Source organism: Lacerta agilis, chromosome Z, assembly GCF_009819535.1.
Source record: "Lacerta agilis isolate rLacAgi1 chromosome Z, rLacAgi1.pri, whole genome shotgun sequence".
Lineage (NCBI taxonomy): Eukaryota > Metazoa > Chordata > Lepidosauria > Squamata > Lacertidae > Lacerta > Lacerta agilis.
The window spans coordinates 2,645,665-2,666,042 of record NC_046331.1 but is presented as its reverse complement, the minus strand read 5'-3'; the positions used below and the strand labels follow the sequence as shown (position 1 = coordinate 2,666,042).

General features: G+C 47.0%; 1 protein-coding gene across 1 annotated transcript; it reads right to left on the bottom strand.

Moving 5' to 3' along the window:
• Window positions 1-333: 333 nt before the first annotated feature.
• Window positions 334-20,375, bottom strand: TTC16 (tetratricopeptide repeat domain 16). Its single transcript, XM_033138032.1, has 14 exons — window positions 20,300-20,375; window positions 18,275-18,361; window positions 17,651-17,835; window positions 16,610-16,700; window positions 15,633-15,776; window positions 14,493-14,593; window positions 13,029-13,158; window positions 10,560-10,774; window positions 8,772-9,019; window positions 7,600-7,741; window positions 6,618-6,783; window positions 3,607-3,749; window positions 1,699-1,849; window positions 334-490 (listed from the first exon to the last, which is right to left on the bottom strand). Exons 2-14 carry the CDS (start codon window positions 18,347-18,349, stop codon window positions 341-343), a joined length of 1,941 nt encoding a protein of 646 aa, XP_032993923.1. The 5' UTR covers window positions 18,350-18,361; window positions 20,300-20,375; the 3' UTR covers window positions 334-340.
• Window positions 20,376-20,378: the final 3 nt, after the last annotated feature.

Sequence of the window (20,378 nt, the reverse complement as noted above, 5' to 3'; positions counted from 1 at the left end):
AAGTTGCTGCTGATTCCTCCATGACTGGGTATGTGGAGCTGTGCAATAACTACTGCTGTATCTGAGAAAAAAAGTGTTCATTGTAGAATTGTAGTAGCCCCATGGTAAGATTTGCACCAGCAGCTGGCGGGAGTCATGTGGACTGGGATCCCATCAACAGGGAACGGAATGGAAGACACGCTTCTTGGTACTTAATACCACTCCACCACATGCTTGCCAGAACTGGTGGCTGTAGTCTTTAAGTAAGTAAATGCATTGGACCTTCAGCCAGCCTGGTTCATGTCTACCTCTTTTTGCTGAGACTGCAAAAATAATAATAATGCAACGGTTTTAATAGGAGCTAAAAGTGGCCAATGCCTTTGCTGAACTTCCGCCACCGGTAAGGTTCTTCTGAGTGCTCCTTTTCAGGCAGCTGAGGGCAAGGGTCCAGGCGGGCAGTGGTAGACTCCAGGGACGTGTTCTCTCGTGCTGCCTTAAGCTCTTTGTTTACCTGCCAGAGATATGCAGCACGATTTTACATGAAATGTCAGTGTAGCTCTGGCTGCCTTCTGCAGCTTTGCTAAAAGTGCAAGAGACCACAACAGTTAAATCATAGTGTTGGAATGGACCTTGGAGGTCACCCAGCAGCTGCTCTTCAGGATCCAGCTCTGTACCACCTCTTCAGTATAAGTTGCCCAGCCTCTGTTTAAATATCTACTCCCAGTTCGCACCAAACTCACTCAGTTTTTAGCTGAATTCTGCTTCCTTCCCATTTCCTTCCCTTAGTTCTAACCCTCTGGAGCAATAGGGAGTGAGTCTGCTCCAGCTTCCACTAGACAGCTTCCTGATATTTGAGGACCACTGTTTTGTTCCCTCTGAAACTTCTCTTTTTCCAGGCTGAATGGAGGAGCTTCTCCACTATTGCCACTTGCCTGTCCACCAGACCAAGCAGCAAAGCCTGGCAGGATTACATTAATAATGGGCAGGTGCCTCAGTTGTACTGTGCTGCGTGCCCAGGCATTTTATTTATTAAACTTCTATGCATTCAAGCTTGGCAAGTATGTTTCCCGTTCTGGGCACTACAGTTTAAGGATGTTGACAAGCTGGAACGTGTGCAGAGAAGGGCAACCAAGATGATCAGTGGTCTGGAAACCAAAGCCTTATGAGGAACAGTTGAAGGAGCTGGGTATGTTTAGCCCAGAAAAGAGGAGACTGAGAAGTGATATGACAGCCATTCTTAAATATCTAAAGGACTGTCACATGGAGGATGGAGCAGGCTTGTTTTCTCCAGTTGCAAGAGGGCACGACCCAAACCTATGGATTCAAGTTACAAGAAATGATATTCCAGCTAAATATGAAGATCTTTCCGAAAGTAAGAGTTAATTCAACAGTGGAGCAGAGTCCCACAGTTTTGCCCAAATCTAGACCGCCAACCAAGTCAGAGTAAAAATCTACATTTTCGTAATGTGAACCAAATGAATTATCTCAGCTGCACCAGAAAAGGTGCTTCCCACTGCCCTAGCAGGTAATGATTGCTGAGACACAGGAACACGGAACAAAGCTGCCTTGCACTAAGTCAAACCACTGATATACCTAACTCAATACAGTATTGCTTATGCTGACTGGCCGTGACTTTCCAAGGGTCTCAGAGCTGTCTCCCAGCCCTAACTGGAGATGCTGGTGGTTGAACCTGCATTGCTGCTGAGCTACAGCCCTCACCATGTTAGACTTCTTCAGGCAGGTAGCTATCTTCACATTCAGCCTCTTCTCTTCAGCTGTTTCCTGCTTCCTCTTTTCCTCCTCTGGTGCTTCTAGCTCATCATTTTGAATGTAGACATCTTTGGGAGGACTACCTACTTCTGACTCTGAACTGTGGGAGGGTGGAAAAGGGCAGATAGCAAAACATAAGCTTTGTGGAGGACGGCATGCCAAACACATGCAAAAATACAAAGGAAATGCAAAAATATTAGCACTGGAGGTTTGAGGCCCACAGGCTACATGCTACCCCATGTGGGCTGCACTTTGTAGCCACCAGCACTTACGACCTTTGAGAGCTAAAGGTTGTTTAAAACTTCAGATTCACAAGGATATAATGTTTCTTGAACATCCATTGCTTTTCTGTCCCGTGCTTCTGATTACGCATCTATTCATGCATCTTTGGTAACATTATGCCATTCCCTTCTCCTGGTGAGAGGTGCATAGACTAGAGGCCTTTGGACTAGAGGCAGGTGTAGCCAGTAAAGCCCTCTGAATGCTGTTGGACTCCCATCATCCCTGACAACTGACCCATACTGGCAAGAGTTCATGGGAGTTGTAGTCCAACAACATTTGGCTGGGTAGAGCTTCTCTATCCCTATAAAAGCACATATGGTGGTTGCCCCAATTTTGGAATAAAGTGTTGCGGAGATATCTTTGATAACTGAACAAACCATTGCTCCGTCTTTCTACCTGGCACCTTTGAGCCTGGTCAGTGTGTCCCAAAAAAAATTGGGCCACCGCCTCCTTGGTTCCATAAACTTATCTCTAGTGCCCCCTATCCCATAAATAACATCCAGAAGATTAGAACACAAGAAGATTCAAAACAGTAACAATTAATTGCACATTTATTTGAATAAATGCATGTTTACTTGAATAAATCCAATCAAAACTATATAGTTTAATTATTTCAACATAATTTATTAACTTGATTCAGTGATGCCAGCTTTTCATGGTCTGATAGTCATTTACACCTCCAGCGCTCCTTGACACCCCCTTACTTTTTAGCGTGCCCCTCCCCCAGTAATCCCCACCCACCCAAGGGGAGGCATCTCCCACGTTGGGAACCACTGCTGTAGATGGAAACAGAATGGGCTAGAAAAGTAAAAACCTCTCTCATCTCTTAGCAGCAGCCATAGGCTCCATTGCCAAATCCTGGAAGATAACAATTTCAATTGCTGGCACACTAGGGTTTGGCAAACTGTGCTTCTTGAAAAGATATCTCATAAACCAAAAGAAACTAAAGGATAGAACCTGAATGACAGATTATTATTTATTTTTTACTGCTGCACAAATACTGTGTGGCACTCAGTTGCGCAATGTCACCAATATTTGTAAACAACTGGCTTGTCTTAACTTTTTAGGACCTTTATTCCCAATAATAGATCTCACAGGTGGAGACTACTTTCATTTTACACATCTTTGCTATTTGTAAAGGGAATCTTTGTATGAGTCAAAGCTTTATTATCCCTCTGGAGCTGAGCTGCATCTTTGTACATTTGTCCTTCCAGGCTGTGACGCTCCCCCGTTTGCATTTCTTATTGCATTTGTTTTATTTCTTTCTGTTATGGTTTGCACTTTTTAACAAAATCAATAAAATGTGTGGGCTTTTTAAGGGCACCAGGCTGGCTATCCTCACTGTAAGGTAAGTCAGTTTCATGCCCCTCCCCACCCCATATTGGCAGATGCAGGGACTAAGGACAAGGGGAATGCACACAACGTGATCCTACTGCAATCAGGAAAGAAACCTTTTTCTAGCAACAATGGCTCCTTTTGAGGCAGTCGCTTGCACAGGGTGAAAAATCACCCAGAGACACCAGTGGAGGAGCCTGGTTTTATGGCACCAGACCATGTTTGTGCTCACTGCAGTACCTTTTGTGGTAGGATGAGGCCTCGAATATTGGGCAAGCTTTTAGCCTCTGGTCCAGATGAGCTTTAGCAAGCTCTCCAATTTTACTGTCAAGGGCAGACTGTATGGGGTCTCCTGGAAACAATCTATTGGCCAGACTGTGGATCTGAAAAAAATGGGGAAAGAGGAGAAGTGATTTCAACTGAATGGGGGGAAAAAATCCCTCTTATTCCTGGTGGCTATACAGTGCTTAAGACGTTCAAAGCGTTTCACATAGATTCATAGGACTGGGGGGTTGGAAGGGACCCCAAGGATCATCTAGTCCAACCTGCTACAATGCAGGGATCTCAACTAAAGCATCCCTGAGAGATGGCCATCCAACCTCTATCTAAAAGCCTTCACTGAAGGAGAGCCTATTCAACTGTTGAACAGCTCTTACCATAAGAAAATTGTTCCTAATGTTTAGTCGGAACCTCTTCTCTTGTAATTTGAATCCATTGGTTCAGGTCCTACCCTCCGGGGCAGGAGAAAAGAAGCTTTCTCCCTCTTCCATGTGACAGCTCTTGAGATATTTGAAGATGGCTATCCTATCTTGCCTCGGTCTCCTCTTCGCCAGGCTTTGTTGTTGTTCAGTCGTTTAGTCGTGCCCGACTCTTCGTGACCCTATGGACCAGAGCACGCCAGGCACTGTCTTCCACTGCCTCCTGCAGTTTGGTCACACTCATGTTGGTAGCTTCGAGAACCCTGTCTAACCATCTCATCCTCTGTCGTCCCCTTCTCCTTGTGCCCTCCATCTTTCCCAACATCAGGGTCTTTTCCAGGGAGTCTTCTCTTCTCATGAGGTGGCCAAAGTACTGGAGCCTCAACTTCAGGATCTGTCCTTCCAGTGAGCACTCAGGACTGATTTCTTTAAGGATGGATAAGTTTGATCTTTTTGCAGTCCATGGGACTCTCAAGAGTCTCCTCCAGCACCATAATTCAAAAGCATCAATTCTTCAGCAATCAGTCTTCTTTAAGGTCCAGCTAAACGTACCCAAATCCCTCAACTTTTCCTCGTGATGACGCTTAGTTTCCAGACCCTTGATCATCCTGGTTGCTCTCCTCTGTGTATTTATTTATTTATTAAATTTATATACTAGCCCTCATTTGAATACCTCAGGGCACTTCACAAGGTAAAAACACAGAAGCACAAGATAAATAGTTAAAAACAAAAGAAAACGATAACCCCCCAACCCCCCCCCCCCACATATATATGGCTTCAGTAATCCTTACAACAATCCTATGAGGCAGATCAATATATTACTAACCTCATACTGCAGAATTGGGGGCTGAGGTAAGGCTGAGAGAGCCGCCCTGAGCCTGGTTTTTGGATCGGGAAGGGCGGGGTAGAATTATTATTATTATTATTATTATTAATATTATTATTATTATTATATCTATTACCGTTGCATGTCGCTACTTTGAAGTCTGGATTCCAGTGTATCATTCTTTAACACCATCTCTCTAGTTTGTGGGGTGAGTGGGTTGGGAACATAGTTTTTGTTTCCTTGGTTTTGTTGCTCTTGAAAATCAATTGAAAAAATAAAAGGCCAAGGGAGATGCTTATCTAAGGCAACCAAGTAAGTGTGTGGTTGACAAGAGCTGAACTGGCAACATCTTGGATGACAGCTCCTTCCCTGGTCCCACCTCATGGTTTACATTGGCAGGGGGGACGGGGGACGAAGACCTAGGGACTGAATGCGGCCCTCTAGGCCTCCGTCTGGCCCTTGGGACTCTCCCCTGGCCACTATCACCAGCCCTGCCTCATCCAACCCCTGGCATGCTTTTGCCTGGCTGAGTCCTTGGACAGTGAAAATACCTCTTGCCTGCATCCAGGTTTGGGGCAAGTGACCGTATTTTTCCTTGTATAAGACTATATTTTTTCCCTAATTTGTGAAGTTTAAAATTTGGGGTCGTCTTATACACGGATACTGCATAGGGGGGACTGGCGATTGGTTCCAGTTTCAAGCAGGAGATTGCTAACGGCAATTGGGCGGGTGATTGGTGGCTGTGTGCAGGCCTGCTGTCGATTGGCTGCTGCTGCGTCAATTGTGCGATCTGTTGATGGCTGGCGGCAAGCGGTCAGACGATTCATGGCTTAAGCGTCTCTTGCGATTTGCAGCGTTGGTCAGGCAGCTGAGCTTTTTGATAATCTCCCCCCCCCCCCAAAAAAGAAGAAGCTCAAGAACTCTTGGCAACATCCCCACCCCACAGCTGTCAACCTTTCCCTTTTTTTAAGGGAAATTCCCTTGTTCCGAATAGGATTCCTCTCAAGAAAAGGGAAAAGTTGACAGCTATGCCCCCACAAAAAAAGCTTAACAACTCTGGGCAATCTCTCCCCATTTTCTTAAATTTGAGTCCCAAAAAATAGGGGGTGTCTTATACATGGGGGCATGTTATACACGGAAAAATATAGTACTTTTTAGTGACAGAAGCTTTAAAAGATACCCTTGTGAATTCCAAAGCTTCCCTCTTCTCCTAGCATAGAAAAAGGCCACACGTTTGCCATGTGGCCCCCTGGAGTTTGCACACCCAAGGGAATGCGGCGCTCAGGTAGAGGAAAGATTTCCTTCTCTATAGGCGTATGGATGCAGCAAGCATTCTGAAATGATAGGAAGACTGCTCAGGAACCCCAGGTACGTTTCATGGAGTCCCATGATAAAAAAAAGCAACAGCAATCAATTTTCCTTGCCTCCCCCTTGCTTTACACCAGGCACCCCCAAACTCAGCCCTCCAGATATTTTGGGACTACAATTCCCATCACCCCTGACCATTGGTCCTGTTAGCCAGGGATGATGGGAGTTGTAGTCCCAAAACAGCTGGAGGGCCAAGATTGGGGGTGCCTGCTTTACACTTTCCTGCTCATCTGCCCTTCTGTTTCCCCCTTCCCCCAATTTCCAGAGGCCTGTCCCAGGGCAGTTCAAGGTTGCCCCTGATTAGAGGACTGGGTGAGGGGAGGCTTTGCATTAAGATGGCACTGTTATGCAGCAGGTACCTCCTCCCTTGTGGGGTCTAGCAGGAAGGCTGTAATAAGGTCCTCCTTGGCTCCTACTGTCTCCTGAAGGAACAGGCGGGTCTTGGCTCGGTGCATGTAATACTTCAGCTCACGCGGGTTATTCTCAATAGCCTGGGAGAAATACGCTTCGGCCTGTGGGTATCGGCTGAAAGCAGGGAGAAAACACCTGTTGGTATATTGGCTTACTTTATTATTATTATTAAAGGCCTGGTTATAGAGGAACATTTTTGCCTGGTGCCTAAATATATGCAATGAAGACGTCAGGCGAGCCTCCCTGGGGAGAGCATTCTACGAATGGGAAGCCACTGCAGAAAAGTTGTGTTCTTGCGTTGCTATCCTTCGGACCTCTTGTTGAGGGGGGCACACGAAGAAGGGACTCAGATCTCAGGGTCCCGGTCGGTTCATATGGGGAGAGTTAGTCCTTGAGGTATTGTGGTCCTGAGCTGTCTAAGGCTTTATGGGTCAAAACCAGCACCTAAGACTGAGATGCAACATGCTTTGGGCATTTAGGACTGCCTCTTCCAGACATCATTGAGACTCCAACTCCCATCATCCCTAACCATTGGCCATGCTGGCTGGGACTGAAGGGAGTTGGGAGTCTAGCAACACCTGGGGGACCACAGCTCTGCTATTATCATGGTGGTTGCTCATTATGCTCCCAGTGTATAGCATGAATTCATTCCTAAATAAGGGGTGTATAAAATGTCAAACCACACATAAGCAAAGGCTCCTCTTCCCCCCCAGGAGCTTTCTGGTAAATGTGCCGTTTGCAGGAGAACTACAAGGTTACTTAAAGGATTCAGGGCACAGGCCCATGATAGAGATTTCCATAGCATTTGCATGTACTAATTTATATTAGATGTTGTCTGAGCAACCAGCGCTGTGCTTTTCAGGGACGAGGATCCTGGGTCCACCACCAAAGACCCTGGGTTGCCCCCCCATCCCACCAACCTCAGCATACCTCTCCCTGAACTCCTGCAGCCCCATCTCACTGTACAACCAAGCTGCGCGCTTCTGGAGGCTGGTGTCGAGAGGCTGTAAATCCAGGGCTTGCTGATAATCCGCCATTGCAAAATTCAGCTCACCCAGTTTAAGGAAGCAGTCTGAAGGAGAACAGCCAAGAATTCACCGGCAGCAAGCATGGGTTGTTTTCTTCTGTTATTTTAATTATTGATTCATAAGGCACTTTCAGCATACACACACATACACTGAGCTGTGGCTCAGTGCCAGAGCACCTGCTTTGCATGCAGAAAGCCGCAGGTTCAATCCCCCGCAGAGATGGTAAAGCCTGGACAGCTGCTGCAAGTTGCTGCCTGCCACCCCAAGCAAGGAAAAAGAGGGCAGCTCCCTGCCCCTAAGTTCTTACAGTCCACAAATCCAATCCAGAGGAGCTGAGCCTCTTGTCCAAATTGGGCTCTATAGGGAAGGGGGGGCGGAATATTACAGAGGCGTATGGGTGGTGTAGATGTAGAGCTTATTCAATCAGAAGTAGAACCTCTAATGAATGCAGCTGCTGGGCAGGAGCAGGGGCATTTTCCATGCCCTGCTTGTGGGCTTTCTGGAGGCACTGATGCAGCAGGACGATTCTCTCTAGATTTTTAGCTACTAAACATGAGAATGCACAGATGTGCCAACTGTCCTTTAAAAAAAAACTAATTAAATTCTGTCTCACAGTACTGTAATCCAACCTGTGCTCCAAGGACTGCATAATCCTACAAGTTGCATACACATATTGTGCCAATGAAGCCAATCTGCACGATTTATTTTGCTTCTGCTTTCTCTGGAGTTGGGCAAGAAGCTCTTTCAAACGTTGGAAGGCTCACTCTACGGCTGCTGGGAATCTCATTTAGCTGAGGGCCCCGTGTGGCATCTGGCCCAACTCATAGAGTTGTTGCATTGAAATGGGGCGGAGGGGTGGGAAAGCACAGGTGCCTCCTTGAGCTCTTTGAAGGAAGGGTGATATAAAATAAATATAAATTTCACACAATTCCAATGAAGTCTTTGGAGCCCTAACATGCTCCATCAAAATTAAAAGCTGTGCTACTCAGTGAGATCTAGGACCCACAAAACAACGCATTTTGGTGCTCCCACCCACATATACAGAGAACTAGAAAATACACAAGAGCCCCTCACCTCCCCTGTTGACATAGAGCCCCTTCTCATTTTTCTCCCCCGTGATGGCTTTATTGAGGAGGAGCACTGCCTCTTCGTAAAAGCCTTTGTCATAGCAGTGTACCGCAAAGTCGTTATAGGTGAGGAGCACTTGCTTCTGGGCCTCCACGCAAATCTCGCTGCCATCCTCCTCTTTGCTGAGCTCCACGGCTCTGAGGTAATCGCCAATGGCTGCATCAAAGTCTCTCAGCCTTCTCAAGATGTTTCCCCTGCCAAAGGGATCACAATAATATGTCTCCTTGGAAGAAGGGGCCGTGGCTCAGAGGCAGACCACCTGCTTTGCATGCAGAAGGTCCCAGGTTCGATCCCTGGCATCTCCAGGTAAGATTCGGAAAGACTTGCTTTCTGAAAGCATGGAGAGCCTCTGCCAATCCATGCAGGCAGGCTAGTGCTGAGCTTGGCGAATCAAAAGTCTGACTTGGTATGTAAGGCAAGTAAAAGGTGGCATGACAGAAGATTATGCATGGTGTGGGGGAAAGTGGATAGAGAAAAGTTTTTATCCCTCTCTCATAACATCAGAACTCATGGACACCCAGAGAAGCTGAATGTTGGAAGACTTGGAACAGAGAAAAGATGCAGCACACAGTTAAACTGTGGGACTCACTCCCACAGGAGGCAGTGATTAAACAAATGCATGGGGGATTAAACAAATTCATGGAGCACAGGGCTGATAGCCAGATGGCTCTGCTCTGCCTTCACAGGTACAGTAAAGGGTAAAGGGACCCCTTACCGTCAGGTCCAGTCGTGGACGACTCTGGGGTTGTGGCACTCATCTCGCTTTATTGGCCGAGGGAGCCGGCACACAGCTCCTGGGTCATGTGGCCAGCATGACTAAGCCGCTTCTGGTGAACCAGAGCAGCGCACGGAAACACCGTTTACCTTCCCGCTGGAGTTGTACCTATTTATCTACTTGCACTTTGACATGCTTTCGAACTGCTAGGTTGGCAGGAGCAGGGACCGAGCAACGGGAGCTCACCCCGTTGTGGGGATTCGAACTTCCGACCTTCTGATCAGCAAGCCCTAGGCTCTGTGGTTTAACCCACAACGCCACCCGCTTCACAGTTTGAGGGAGCCATATTTCTGAATCCCAGTTGCTGGAAACCACAGGCGAGGGGAGAGTGCTCTTGTGCTCAGGTCCTGCTTGCAGGTTTCCCCCAGGCATCTGGTTGAGAACAGGGGCTGGACTAGGTGGGTCATTTGCCTAATCCTGCCATGCTCTTCTTACGGCAGCTTCTTATGTTCCCAAGAACGGGGAAGGAAGGGTGCTGGTGGCTAGCAATGAGCTGGGAGTGAGAAAGAGCGCAGGGCAGAAGGACCAAGGAAGCTGCCTTATTCCAGGTGAATAACTTGGTACCACTTACTCTGACTGGCAGCAGCAATCCAGGGTTTCAGATGGATATCTTCCACTTCTGAAAAATCTACAGGGAGGTTAGGTATCAAGCTTTCTGTGAGCTGTTCCACCATGTGGATCACATGTGAGCCTACATTAAGCCACCAGGAAATGGCTCTGGTTTGTCAGCTACACAAATAAAACAAAGACTGCTGAGGCTTCTGTGGGGTGGGGTGGGGCATGGCACACAACAGGGGTGCACAAAACTATGCATGGTGCTGAGAAAATGGCGGAAGAAAGGCTTCTTCTTGCACAATGGTGGCTGCCTCTAATAATTTCAAGCCACAAAATGGAAGATGCTTCTGGCAGGGAAACCCTGAGAGGTCCGGGCCTTCAAACCGTGCTGAGATGATGGATACCTGAAGAGGAAGTAGTCTGCCTGCAAGGGGTTGTGGTCAATGGCCTTGTTGATTTTCAGCAGGGCTCCCTTCAGGTTTCCCTTCACTGCCTTGCTCACAGCTTGCTCCTTGGACCTCTGGGCCTCTTTCCTCAAGTGATCCAGCATCAGTAGAGCTTCGCTGTGTTCTGGGTCCAACTCAAGGGCATCTTGGAGGTTGTGAAAACAGAACGTGACCTATGGAGAAGGCAGCATGCTATCTGGAACCTGGGCTCATCCAATAAAGAGGGCTTCTTCGTCAAACTCCATGTGGGGGCAGGTCATAGTATTGTAGTGTTGGAAGGTACCTCAAAGCTCATCTAGCCCAAACCCCTGCAATGCAGGGATCTTAACTGACAAGATGCCCTGACAAATGGACATCCAACCTCTGCTTTAAAATCTCCCAAGAAGAAGAGTGCCCGCCAATTCCGAGAGAGTCCGTTTCACCATATATTTAAAGCATAGCTAACGCACATCATTTCTCCCAAAGAATCCTGGGAACTGTAGTTTCTTCCCCTCACAGAGCTACAATCCCCTGTACCCTCAACAAACCACAGTTCCCAGGATTCCTTGAGGGAAGTCATGTGCCTTAAATGTGTGTGGGATGCGCTTTAAATCTATGGTGCGGATCTACCCCATAGCTAAGACTACAGAATTTACAGCCACAGGAGGTGGTGACAGCCACCGACTTAAGTGTTGATCTATCCTATGCTGCTCAGCAGGACTATTATGTTTTGTGTAAATCATGTGACACAGTTATTGAGAGAGGTGCACAAGCAATGTCCAGGCCTCCACAACAGGCTGAACAGGAATTGCAAGAGCCACTGTTCACTGTTGGTTGCTCTTCTCCCAAAGAGGAACCGACCAGCAAGGAAGACCTGCACCTGATATGTAGATCTGAGAGAGTCACAAAGGGAATGCCACCCAAGAAGAGGTATTCTTGGGAGTTTGCTAACACAGCTGTTGCAAATATAGCTATAGCTTGCATCTCAAACCAGGTTTCAGAACCTGAGGTCTTGAGTGAGGTACAGGGTTTGTCCACAAGGGAGACAAAACCACACCTGAAGGTTGCAAGAGTCAACACTGTTTCTCAGTAAAAGCTCTAGTCCTATGGAAGAAGGGTAACCAGAGGTTTGAACTGGTCAGTCCAGTTGCAGGTAGTTCCAAATGTGTAACTGGTACAACAGGTGAATACTATATGTATAATAACTGTTTGTTTATGTCACTTAATGCTGCCCTTGCTTTCGCAGCATCGGTTACCTAAAAATGGGGGAGTATGTTGGGATTTTTATCTATCCTATGCTGCTCAGCAGGACTATTACTTAGAGGCTTCTAAATAAATTTATAAAACATGACAAGACCAATGTATGGAGGGCAAGCCTATCAACAGCGACTAGTCACAAAATGGCGCCTCCAAGATCAGCTGTTGGCAGCTGGATGGGGTGGGGGTGGGGAACAACAGCAGGAGAGGGACTGTTGCATTCGTGTCCCACTTGGTTGCAGTGGGAAACAGAAACCTGGACAAGGCAGGCCTCTGGCCTGATCCAGCTGGCTCTTCTTACGTTCTTCACTGTTACTTACAGAGCCATAGAGAAGCAAGCAGAAAAAGCAGACTTAAAAAGTGGCCTTAGACCTGGTCAGTAATTGTCCTTGCAGCTCAGGAGTCTCTCTTTCTCTGGCCCTCAGAACTCCTCCAAGGCCTTTACACATTTTGCTTGGCTGTAAAGTGTCCCTATACTCCAATAAGTCCTTGCCTAGGTGGAGGATACAGAGTAATGGAGGGTGGGGCAGGGGTGAGTGTGTGTAGCGAACGGGCATTTACAGGTCTATCCAATTTTGCCACCCACCAGTGTTGCATGGTCCTCAAAGGCTCCCCACAAAAGAATGTGGCCCTCAGGCTTGAAGGGATACCCCAATCCTTCTATCACCCATTATCATCTAATCCAGGGGTTCCCAAAGTGGACTCTGTGGACAATTAGTGGCCTGTGAGCTTCATGCAGGTAGGCAGTGGAAGAGCGTGGCCAGGTGTGCAGCGGGTGCAGCAGCTGCTCAGGGCAACAGGCTTACAGAACACTTGAAAAGAGCAGAGAGTCAATACATGGGAGCAAAGCAAGCAGAGAGAGGGGAAGAAGAATTGTGGGAATCGTTGGTTCACGCTGATTTTAATTCCATTTTTCTTGCTTCTTTTATTTCCTATTATATTAACATTCAAATTCCGTTTTTTAAAAACACGCTTGCATTTAGCACGGTGCATTTTAATTGCTAAACATAAGGCAGAAAAATAGTTAAGTGGTATGCCAAGACCCTAGGGTGGGGGGATGGGAGATCCCTGGTCTAAGCTCTCATTTTGGGAACCCCTGGTCCAACCAGAACTGGCAGCAGCTCTTCCATCACCTGCTACTCCAACCTGGTCACCGCTTGCAAATGAAAACCAACCTGGCCAGCTCTTTACCTTTCCAAAGCACTGATAGAGTCGAGCCCTCAGGACAAAGAGATCCGGATTCTTTCTCTCCTGAGCAACTTCTTCGTTGACCATCTGAAGGCAATCGTTGTATTTTTTCAGGGCAGCGAGGCAGGCAATGCTAGCAAAACAGAAAGGAAGAGCAAAGCCATGAATCTGTGCCTGTATGCTCACAGGGTTCTGCAAACGTCACCTGGCCTGCTGAGGAACAATGGCAGGTGGTGGTGGTGGGGACACAGACCCTGAAGGCATGGACATCGTTAGAGGAACCACACCTATAAATTGAAGCTTTCCTTCTAAAGCATATGGCATGTTTGTAGGGGGGGGGCAGAGAGAGATCCAGATCAGAACTGCAATGGGGGAAGGTAATGGGTTTTTTAAAAAAAATCCCCACCACTACCCCTTACAGGAGCCCCACCCAGATCACTGGGCCCATCTCAGTTGTTTACTTCTTCTTTTTTTAAAGCACAATTGCCTCTTGGTTAGATTACTGCAGCACTTGTTTTATATGTGGGGATGCCCCTGGAGATGGTTCAGAAACTTCAGCTTGTACAGAATTCAGTGGCCAGGTTACTCCCCAGCGCAAGATGTTTTAAGCATATAATGCCAATCCTGGCCCAATCCTGCTCTGGCTGCAGTGGCTCCCCATTTGTGGAACGCTCTCCCCATGGAGCCTCACCTGGTGCCTTCATTTCATATCTTTAGGCACCAGGCAAAAACGTTTCTCTTAAACCTGGCTAATTAAGCAATCTATGGCCTTTTAAACTGTGGAGGGAGAGTATTGTTTTGTTTGTTACTATGCTATTTTTTATTTGTTTGTTTGTCTTTATGCTGTAAACAGCCCTGTGCTCTTGGATGAAGGGCAGTATAGAAATTTAATAAATAATTAATAACTGCATGAATAGTGCCGTGTCAAAAAGTAGGCCTCAGTTGCTATGGTAACAAAAATGCTCCCTTGCCCCTGGCGTGGCAACAGGTCCTCTTGACATGATAAAAATGCAGCTCTCAAGAGCAGGGGTCAGCAACCTTTTTTAGCTGTGGGCTGGTCCACTGTCCCTCAGACCATTTGGTGGGCCGGACTATATTTTTTTTTGGGGGGGGAGCAATGAATGAATTCCTATGCCCCACAAATAACCCAGAGATGCATTTTAAATAAAAGCACACATTCTACTCATGTAAAAACACGCTGATTCCTGGACTGTCCGTGGGCCGGATTGAGAAGGCGATTGGGCCACATCTGGCCCACGGGCCTTAGGTTGCCTAACCCTTCTCAAGAGGGATCCACACTGTACACTCTAATTTACTGTTTCCTCTCTGGAAGAAGAAAGAGACTTTGAAAGTGGATTTGTTTTTGTTTGCAATAAACGAGGGATAGCTAACATAGCACTCTCCTAGGTTGAGAGGAGTTGGAAGTCCACAACATCTAGATGACATCTGTTGCAAATCTAGTGTTACCTCCTCATGCGATAAAGCTTATTCTGAGGCTGAAGTTCCGTGGCACGAGTGAAGGACTCGAGAGCATCCAGGTAGGCACTCTGCTCATATAGACACTGGCCCTGGAAACCAGAACACATCATAAAATTCTGGAATAAGTAGCCGACCCAGCCCAAGACATTTAGCTCCCTGAAGTAGGGTGGCATATTGTACAAGGTAGGCCTCTTGCCCCCAAGTGTGGGTACATCGTACACGTGTTAATCTGGCACCTGAGGCAAAAAAACAAATAAGTCCCCTGATGTCTCGCCCCATCCTTGACAGTAACAATACATTAATAATGAATTAAATAACAAAACAACCCTCTGCCCTTTCAATTCAGGAAGAATCAGGGATCGTGCCATAGTCCATTAATTTTTCAGAGAAGCACAGAATCTTAGAGTTGGAAGGGACCACAAAGGTCATGTAGTCAAACTCCCTGCAATGCGCGACTCTTTTGCCCAAGATGGGAAGCAAACCCACGACCCTGAGATTAAGAGTCTCATCTCTGCTTAAACCTATACCCTCCCTTGGTTCCACCTACTAGGTGCCCAAAGCTGTTAATGAAAACAATAAATAAATAAAACCTAACAAATAACACGATGTGGTGTGGTGTAGTGGTTAGAGCACTGGGCTATGATGGGCAGAATCAGGTTCAAATCCCCACTCGGCCCTGAAGCTGGCTGGGTAATCTTGGGCCAGTAGCCATCTATCAACCTAATCTACCTCACAAGGTTGTTTTGAGGAGACTTTTCATAGACTTTTACTATGAAATTAACAGAAACTGTGATATAGAGTCAGCACAGTCAAAAGGAAGTTGCTCCTTCACACAGCACACACTTAAAACCGTGAACTTCACTGCCGTGAGATGTGGTAGCACCCTCCAACTTAGATGGCTTTAAAAGAGAAACGGGCAGGTTCATGGAGGAGAATAAAGCTTTCCAATGCTACTAATCACAATGGCTATAAGCTACCTCCAGAATCAGAATTCACTGCAGGCTTCTGAATATCAAATACTAGGGAACAAAACCAATACTGTGGTGCTGTTATACATTTGTAGGAGGGGACGCAGAGATGTGGCAGGGAAGCACATCTGGGGAGGGATGCTGATCTTTATCGGTTTACCTGGAGGTGAAAAACGAAAGCAAAGCGGCGTCCAATGTCCTCCTGATGTGATGACACTATATAGGCCTTCTGGAGGTGTAATGCAGCAGACTGGAAGTCGCAGAGCTGGAGAAGAGCTTCTGCCTTCTTCTCATACAGTTCTACCTGCAGAAAAGGACTGTCTGTGGGCGTCAAAACGCCCCTACCCTTCCAGATGCAACACACAAACCAAGGGTAGCCACATCCAGATCTGTCCTGCTTTTCCCAACTCCTCCCCAATGCCAGACTGGAAGGAACACAAGGCTCAGCCTCTTACCTGGCAGGTGCTTCTCCCTCTCAGAAAGGGAAGGTTACCTAGGAGCTCTTGTCTTAGAGACTTCTAGGGAGCAACCTCTCTTTTCAGCAACTGGGAGTAGGGCTGCATGCCAATTTGGTCTGGGCAAAGCCAAATTTAGGGCAGTGCAGGTGGTGCCAGGCTGAGGGGGCGCCAGGCTGAGGGGGCGCAAAATTGAAAAGATCCTTAATTGAGAAGATCTATTTGGGGGTGCCAAATTTTAGCACATGGCAGAATATTACGAAAGATTACAAAAAGTCCACTCCTGGTCTGGGCAACCTTGGACAGATTCCGCTTCGGGGTTTGCAGCAAGGGTGGAGAGCTTCAGGCCATGTCCACCTAGCCCAGAATTATCTACTGTGGATGGCTCCCTTGGCACATGAGGGGGTAGCCTTATCAAGGAGAAGGTGGCTACCAATGGCTACTAGCTACAATGGATGTATATTGGAAGCAGAAGACCTCCAAATGCCAGCTGCTGGAACTCACAAGTGAGGAGAGTGCTGTTGTGATCATCTTCTGCTCATGGACTTCTAAGAAGAACCCCATTCGACGCTGTGGGGAGGAGGATGCTGGACGAGATAGGCCTCTGGTCTTATCCAGCACGGCTCTTATGTTCAGTAGAAGGCCTTGTGAGCCTGAACAATTTTCAACTCTACCTTATTACCTTGTTAGGATTCAGGTTAAGGGCTTTGGTATAGCAGGTGACAGCGTTTTCCCACTCCCCCTGAGAGAAGTATTGTTCGCCTTTATTGCAACTGTAGATGTAAAAGAGAAAGCCACAGTTGTTAGCACCAGCAACACGGCAGCAGTAACACACCACTCACTTCTTGGCTGAGCCTGAAAAGAACTATAGTTCGCTTCAGCCATAAAACTATTCAGTAATTTCTGCGACTTGATCTATATCAGAGGTGAGGAACATGTAGCCCTCTAGATCAGGGGTTGTCAACCTGGTCCCTACCGCCCACTAGTCGGCGTTTCAGGATTCTAGGTGGGTGGTAGGGGGTTCTACGGCACAAGCTGAATCCTCCTTCCATCGAGCACTGGTGGGCGGTAAGGGAATTCTACCATCAAGAAAGATGCATTAGTGGGTGGCAGGTATAAAAAAAGTTGACTACCCCTGCTCTAGATGTTGCTGGAATATAACTCTCATCATCTCTGGCCAATGGCCATGTTGGCTGTGGTTGATGGGATGCAGAGTCCAACGACATCTGGGGGACCACATGGTTCCAGCTCCTACTGTAGCCCTCCAGGTATTTTTGGACTATGAACTCCCATCTTCCCCGCATTCTAGCTGCGCCAGCTAAAGCTGACGGGAGTCCAGCATCATCTGGAGGGCACCAGGTTGGGGACAGCTGGATCACTGTCCAATTAGCACTGGGAAGGCTGAGTGACCTGGGACTAGTCACCACCTTTCTGCCTGGTCTACTTCTCAGGGACTTTGCAAGGCAAAAGCAGAGGAATGGTGAAAGGAAACCATGCAAGCTACCTTGAACAACCTGGAAGAAAGATGTAATTAATTAAATAAAATCACACCAAACCATAGTCAACATAAACCATGGTTTAGAAACCGACTGCAAACAATTGTTTCTGATTCTAGTTTGCCTGCTGACTGCAAACTATAATTTGGTGTTGTGCCCAAACTGAACCACTGAGGGACCACGTATAAAGGAGGGGCATCTATCTGCTTGGGTAAAACAGCACTCACTGCTCATCTATTTTGTTCTGCAGTATCCCTTCATAAGTCCCCACTTTGTTGGGGTTCTTAACATGTTGCAAGGTCTTAGCAACCCCAAAAATGCGACTGATCTTTTTCTGCCGGGCTTCCTCAAGCTTCTCTTCAGTGACTGCAGTAGGGAAGAACTCCAGGTAGACTGTTGACATCTTCACTTCCTGTAGGAGAAAAAACAACCACAAAATGAATTAAGCCCTGCAACCTGGGAGGCTGCCTTACACCAAGGAAGCCCGTGGTCCATCTAGCTCAGTAATGTCTACATTGACTGGCAGCAGCTCTCCAGGGATCTGGATAAGGGTCACTCCCAGACATTCGCGTAGCCGGGGGGGGGGGGGCAGCAATCAAGTAAACAAACAAAAATACATAGCTGACCGACCAATTGCATCACAGATAACTCGGTTCTGCCCCACCCTAACATAAATCCTGGCTATGCCCATGCCCCCAACCTGACCTGGAGATGCCAAAGATTGAATGTGGGAACATTCTGCATGACTGCAGGATGGAACACCATTCTTTTGGGTCTCTCATCTACTCCAGTGCCTCCCCAGCTGCCTTCAGCTAGGTTGCTGTTTGCTTCTGCTCCCAGGTATATCTCACCTTCTTCACCTCCTGTGCCTCTTTCTCCTCCTCCTCCTCCTCCCACTGCATCGTGTCTGCCTCCTGGATTGCCATGTCCTCCGGTTGCTAATCAAACACAAAAGCAAACCCTTCAGGTGCCGCTATTCCTAGAACTACCACTAGAGGGGGGGAGCCAGATAAGAATCCGAGCATCCTCACGTAGGTGATCTGAGGTTGTGTGAATATGCTTTGCTACACATGCACAAAGACCGTTGACCCTCTTTTTCTTTCTTTCTTTTCTCTTTCTCTCTCACACACAAGTGTTAGCCAAGTCCCTGATCTCCCAAGACTTAGGTCTTTGCGTCCTGACTCGATTTGCAGTATGGGACGGTGGTAATTATAATCATTTGTTTTGTTTGCTAATTTATTTTTTGGGATGGAAGAATATGCCCAGCCTTTTCGTAACAAGGAAAAAACGTTCTCCACTTGTATTGTGCTTTCTAGGCGTGGGCCCAAGTGGTTTTGGGTTGCCCCACAACTTCCCCCTGGAAAACCTGCATTTTACCATTGAATTGGACCAAACAGCAATCCATGGAAGACCCAATTGCCATAAAATGCAGGTTTTCCTGGGGAAAGCACTGGGACTAAAAACAAAGCAAAACCACTTGGACATGGAGTTTTAAAGCATGCCTAGAAACACAGCACAAAAGGAAGTCTGAATGAGCCCTCAGTTTTGTCTCTCTAGGATTTTCAGACAGGGGGCTAGTAACTGTTGATAGTCTTTATCGTTTCATGGATTTGTCCAGCCCCTTTAAAAGTTTTGATTTTTAGCCATCACATCTTGCCTCAGTGAGTTCCACAGTGCCATGGCTGTACGGCGCAGCTCGATTTTTTATGGGGCTACTCAAGGGTACGCAGTGGCACCCTTTTTTCTTTCTTTTTTTTAAAGCACTGTTTATCATTAACATTTACATGCCACAAATCCTGCATAATTAAAAAAGGTGGTTAGATGTGCCACGTAACCTTTTGTTGCTTTTAATTATCTTCCAATCAAAAGCAACTAGGTCTCATCTTCCACCAGCACTTCCTGGCTGCAGCTCTCTGGTTTGCACCTGGAAACTGCTTTGCCCCTCCAGGTGTTAAAGGTAAAGGTAAAGGGACCCCTGACCATTAAGTCCAGTCGCGGACGACTCTGGGGTTGCAGTGCTCATCTCGCTTTATTGGCTGAGGGAGCCGGTGTACAGCTTCTGGGTCACGTGGCCAGCATGACTAAGCCGGTTCTGGCGAAACCAGAGCAGCACACGGAAACACCGTTTACCCTCCTGCCAGAGCAGTACCTATTTACCTATCTACTTGCACTTTGACGTGCTTTCGAACTGCTAGGTGGGCAGCAGCAGGGACTGAGCAATAGGAGCTCACCCCGTTGCAGGGATTCCGGCAAGCCCTAGGCTCTGTGGTTTAACCCACAGTGCCACCCGCGTCCCTCCTCCAGGTGTTATTGGGCCCTGAAAGGATCACATCCACTCCATACACTGAAAGCACTCTCATTCCATGGCGGCTAGGATACTGCTAGCCCAAAAGTGGGAAAGCGACGAGACGCCAACTAAAGAAGAATGGCAAGACAAATTTATGGACTATGCCGAAATGGCCAAATTAACTGAGAGATTAAGAGATAAAGACAATAGAGACTTCAAAAAGGAGTGGGAACCATGTATTTACAGAAATACTGTAAAGTTATGAGCTCACTAGCAGGATTTGACTAAACACTTACAATTACCAAACAGAATAAAGAAAGGATCTGGTTTAGAGAATACAACATTAAGATATAACCAAAAAGCAGGGGAAATTATTATGCAACAAACCAGAAGAGGAAGTTGAGGGAAGTCGTAGGGGGGGAGGGGGCTATTTGGGTTTATATTTGGGATGATGCCATTGTGATGAAGATAAAAATGTAAAAATCAATAAAAACTATTTAAAAAGAAAGAAAGCGCTCTCATTCCACTTTTAACAGTCGTGGCGTCCCACAAAGAATCCTGGGAACCGCGGTCTGTTAAGGGTACTGACCTTGCAGACATACAGTTTCCAACAACTTTAAAAAAAAACTTCAGTTCCAAAGATTCTGTAGGTCTGTTAAAAGCGGTGG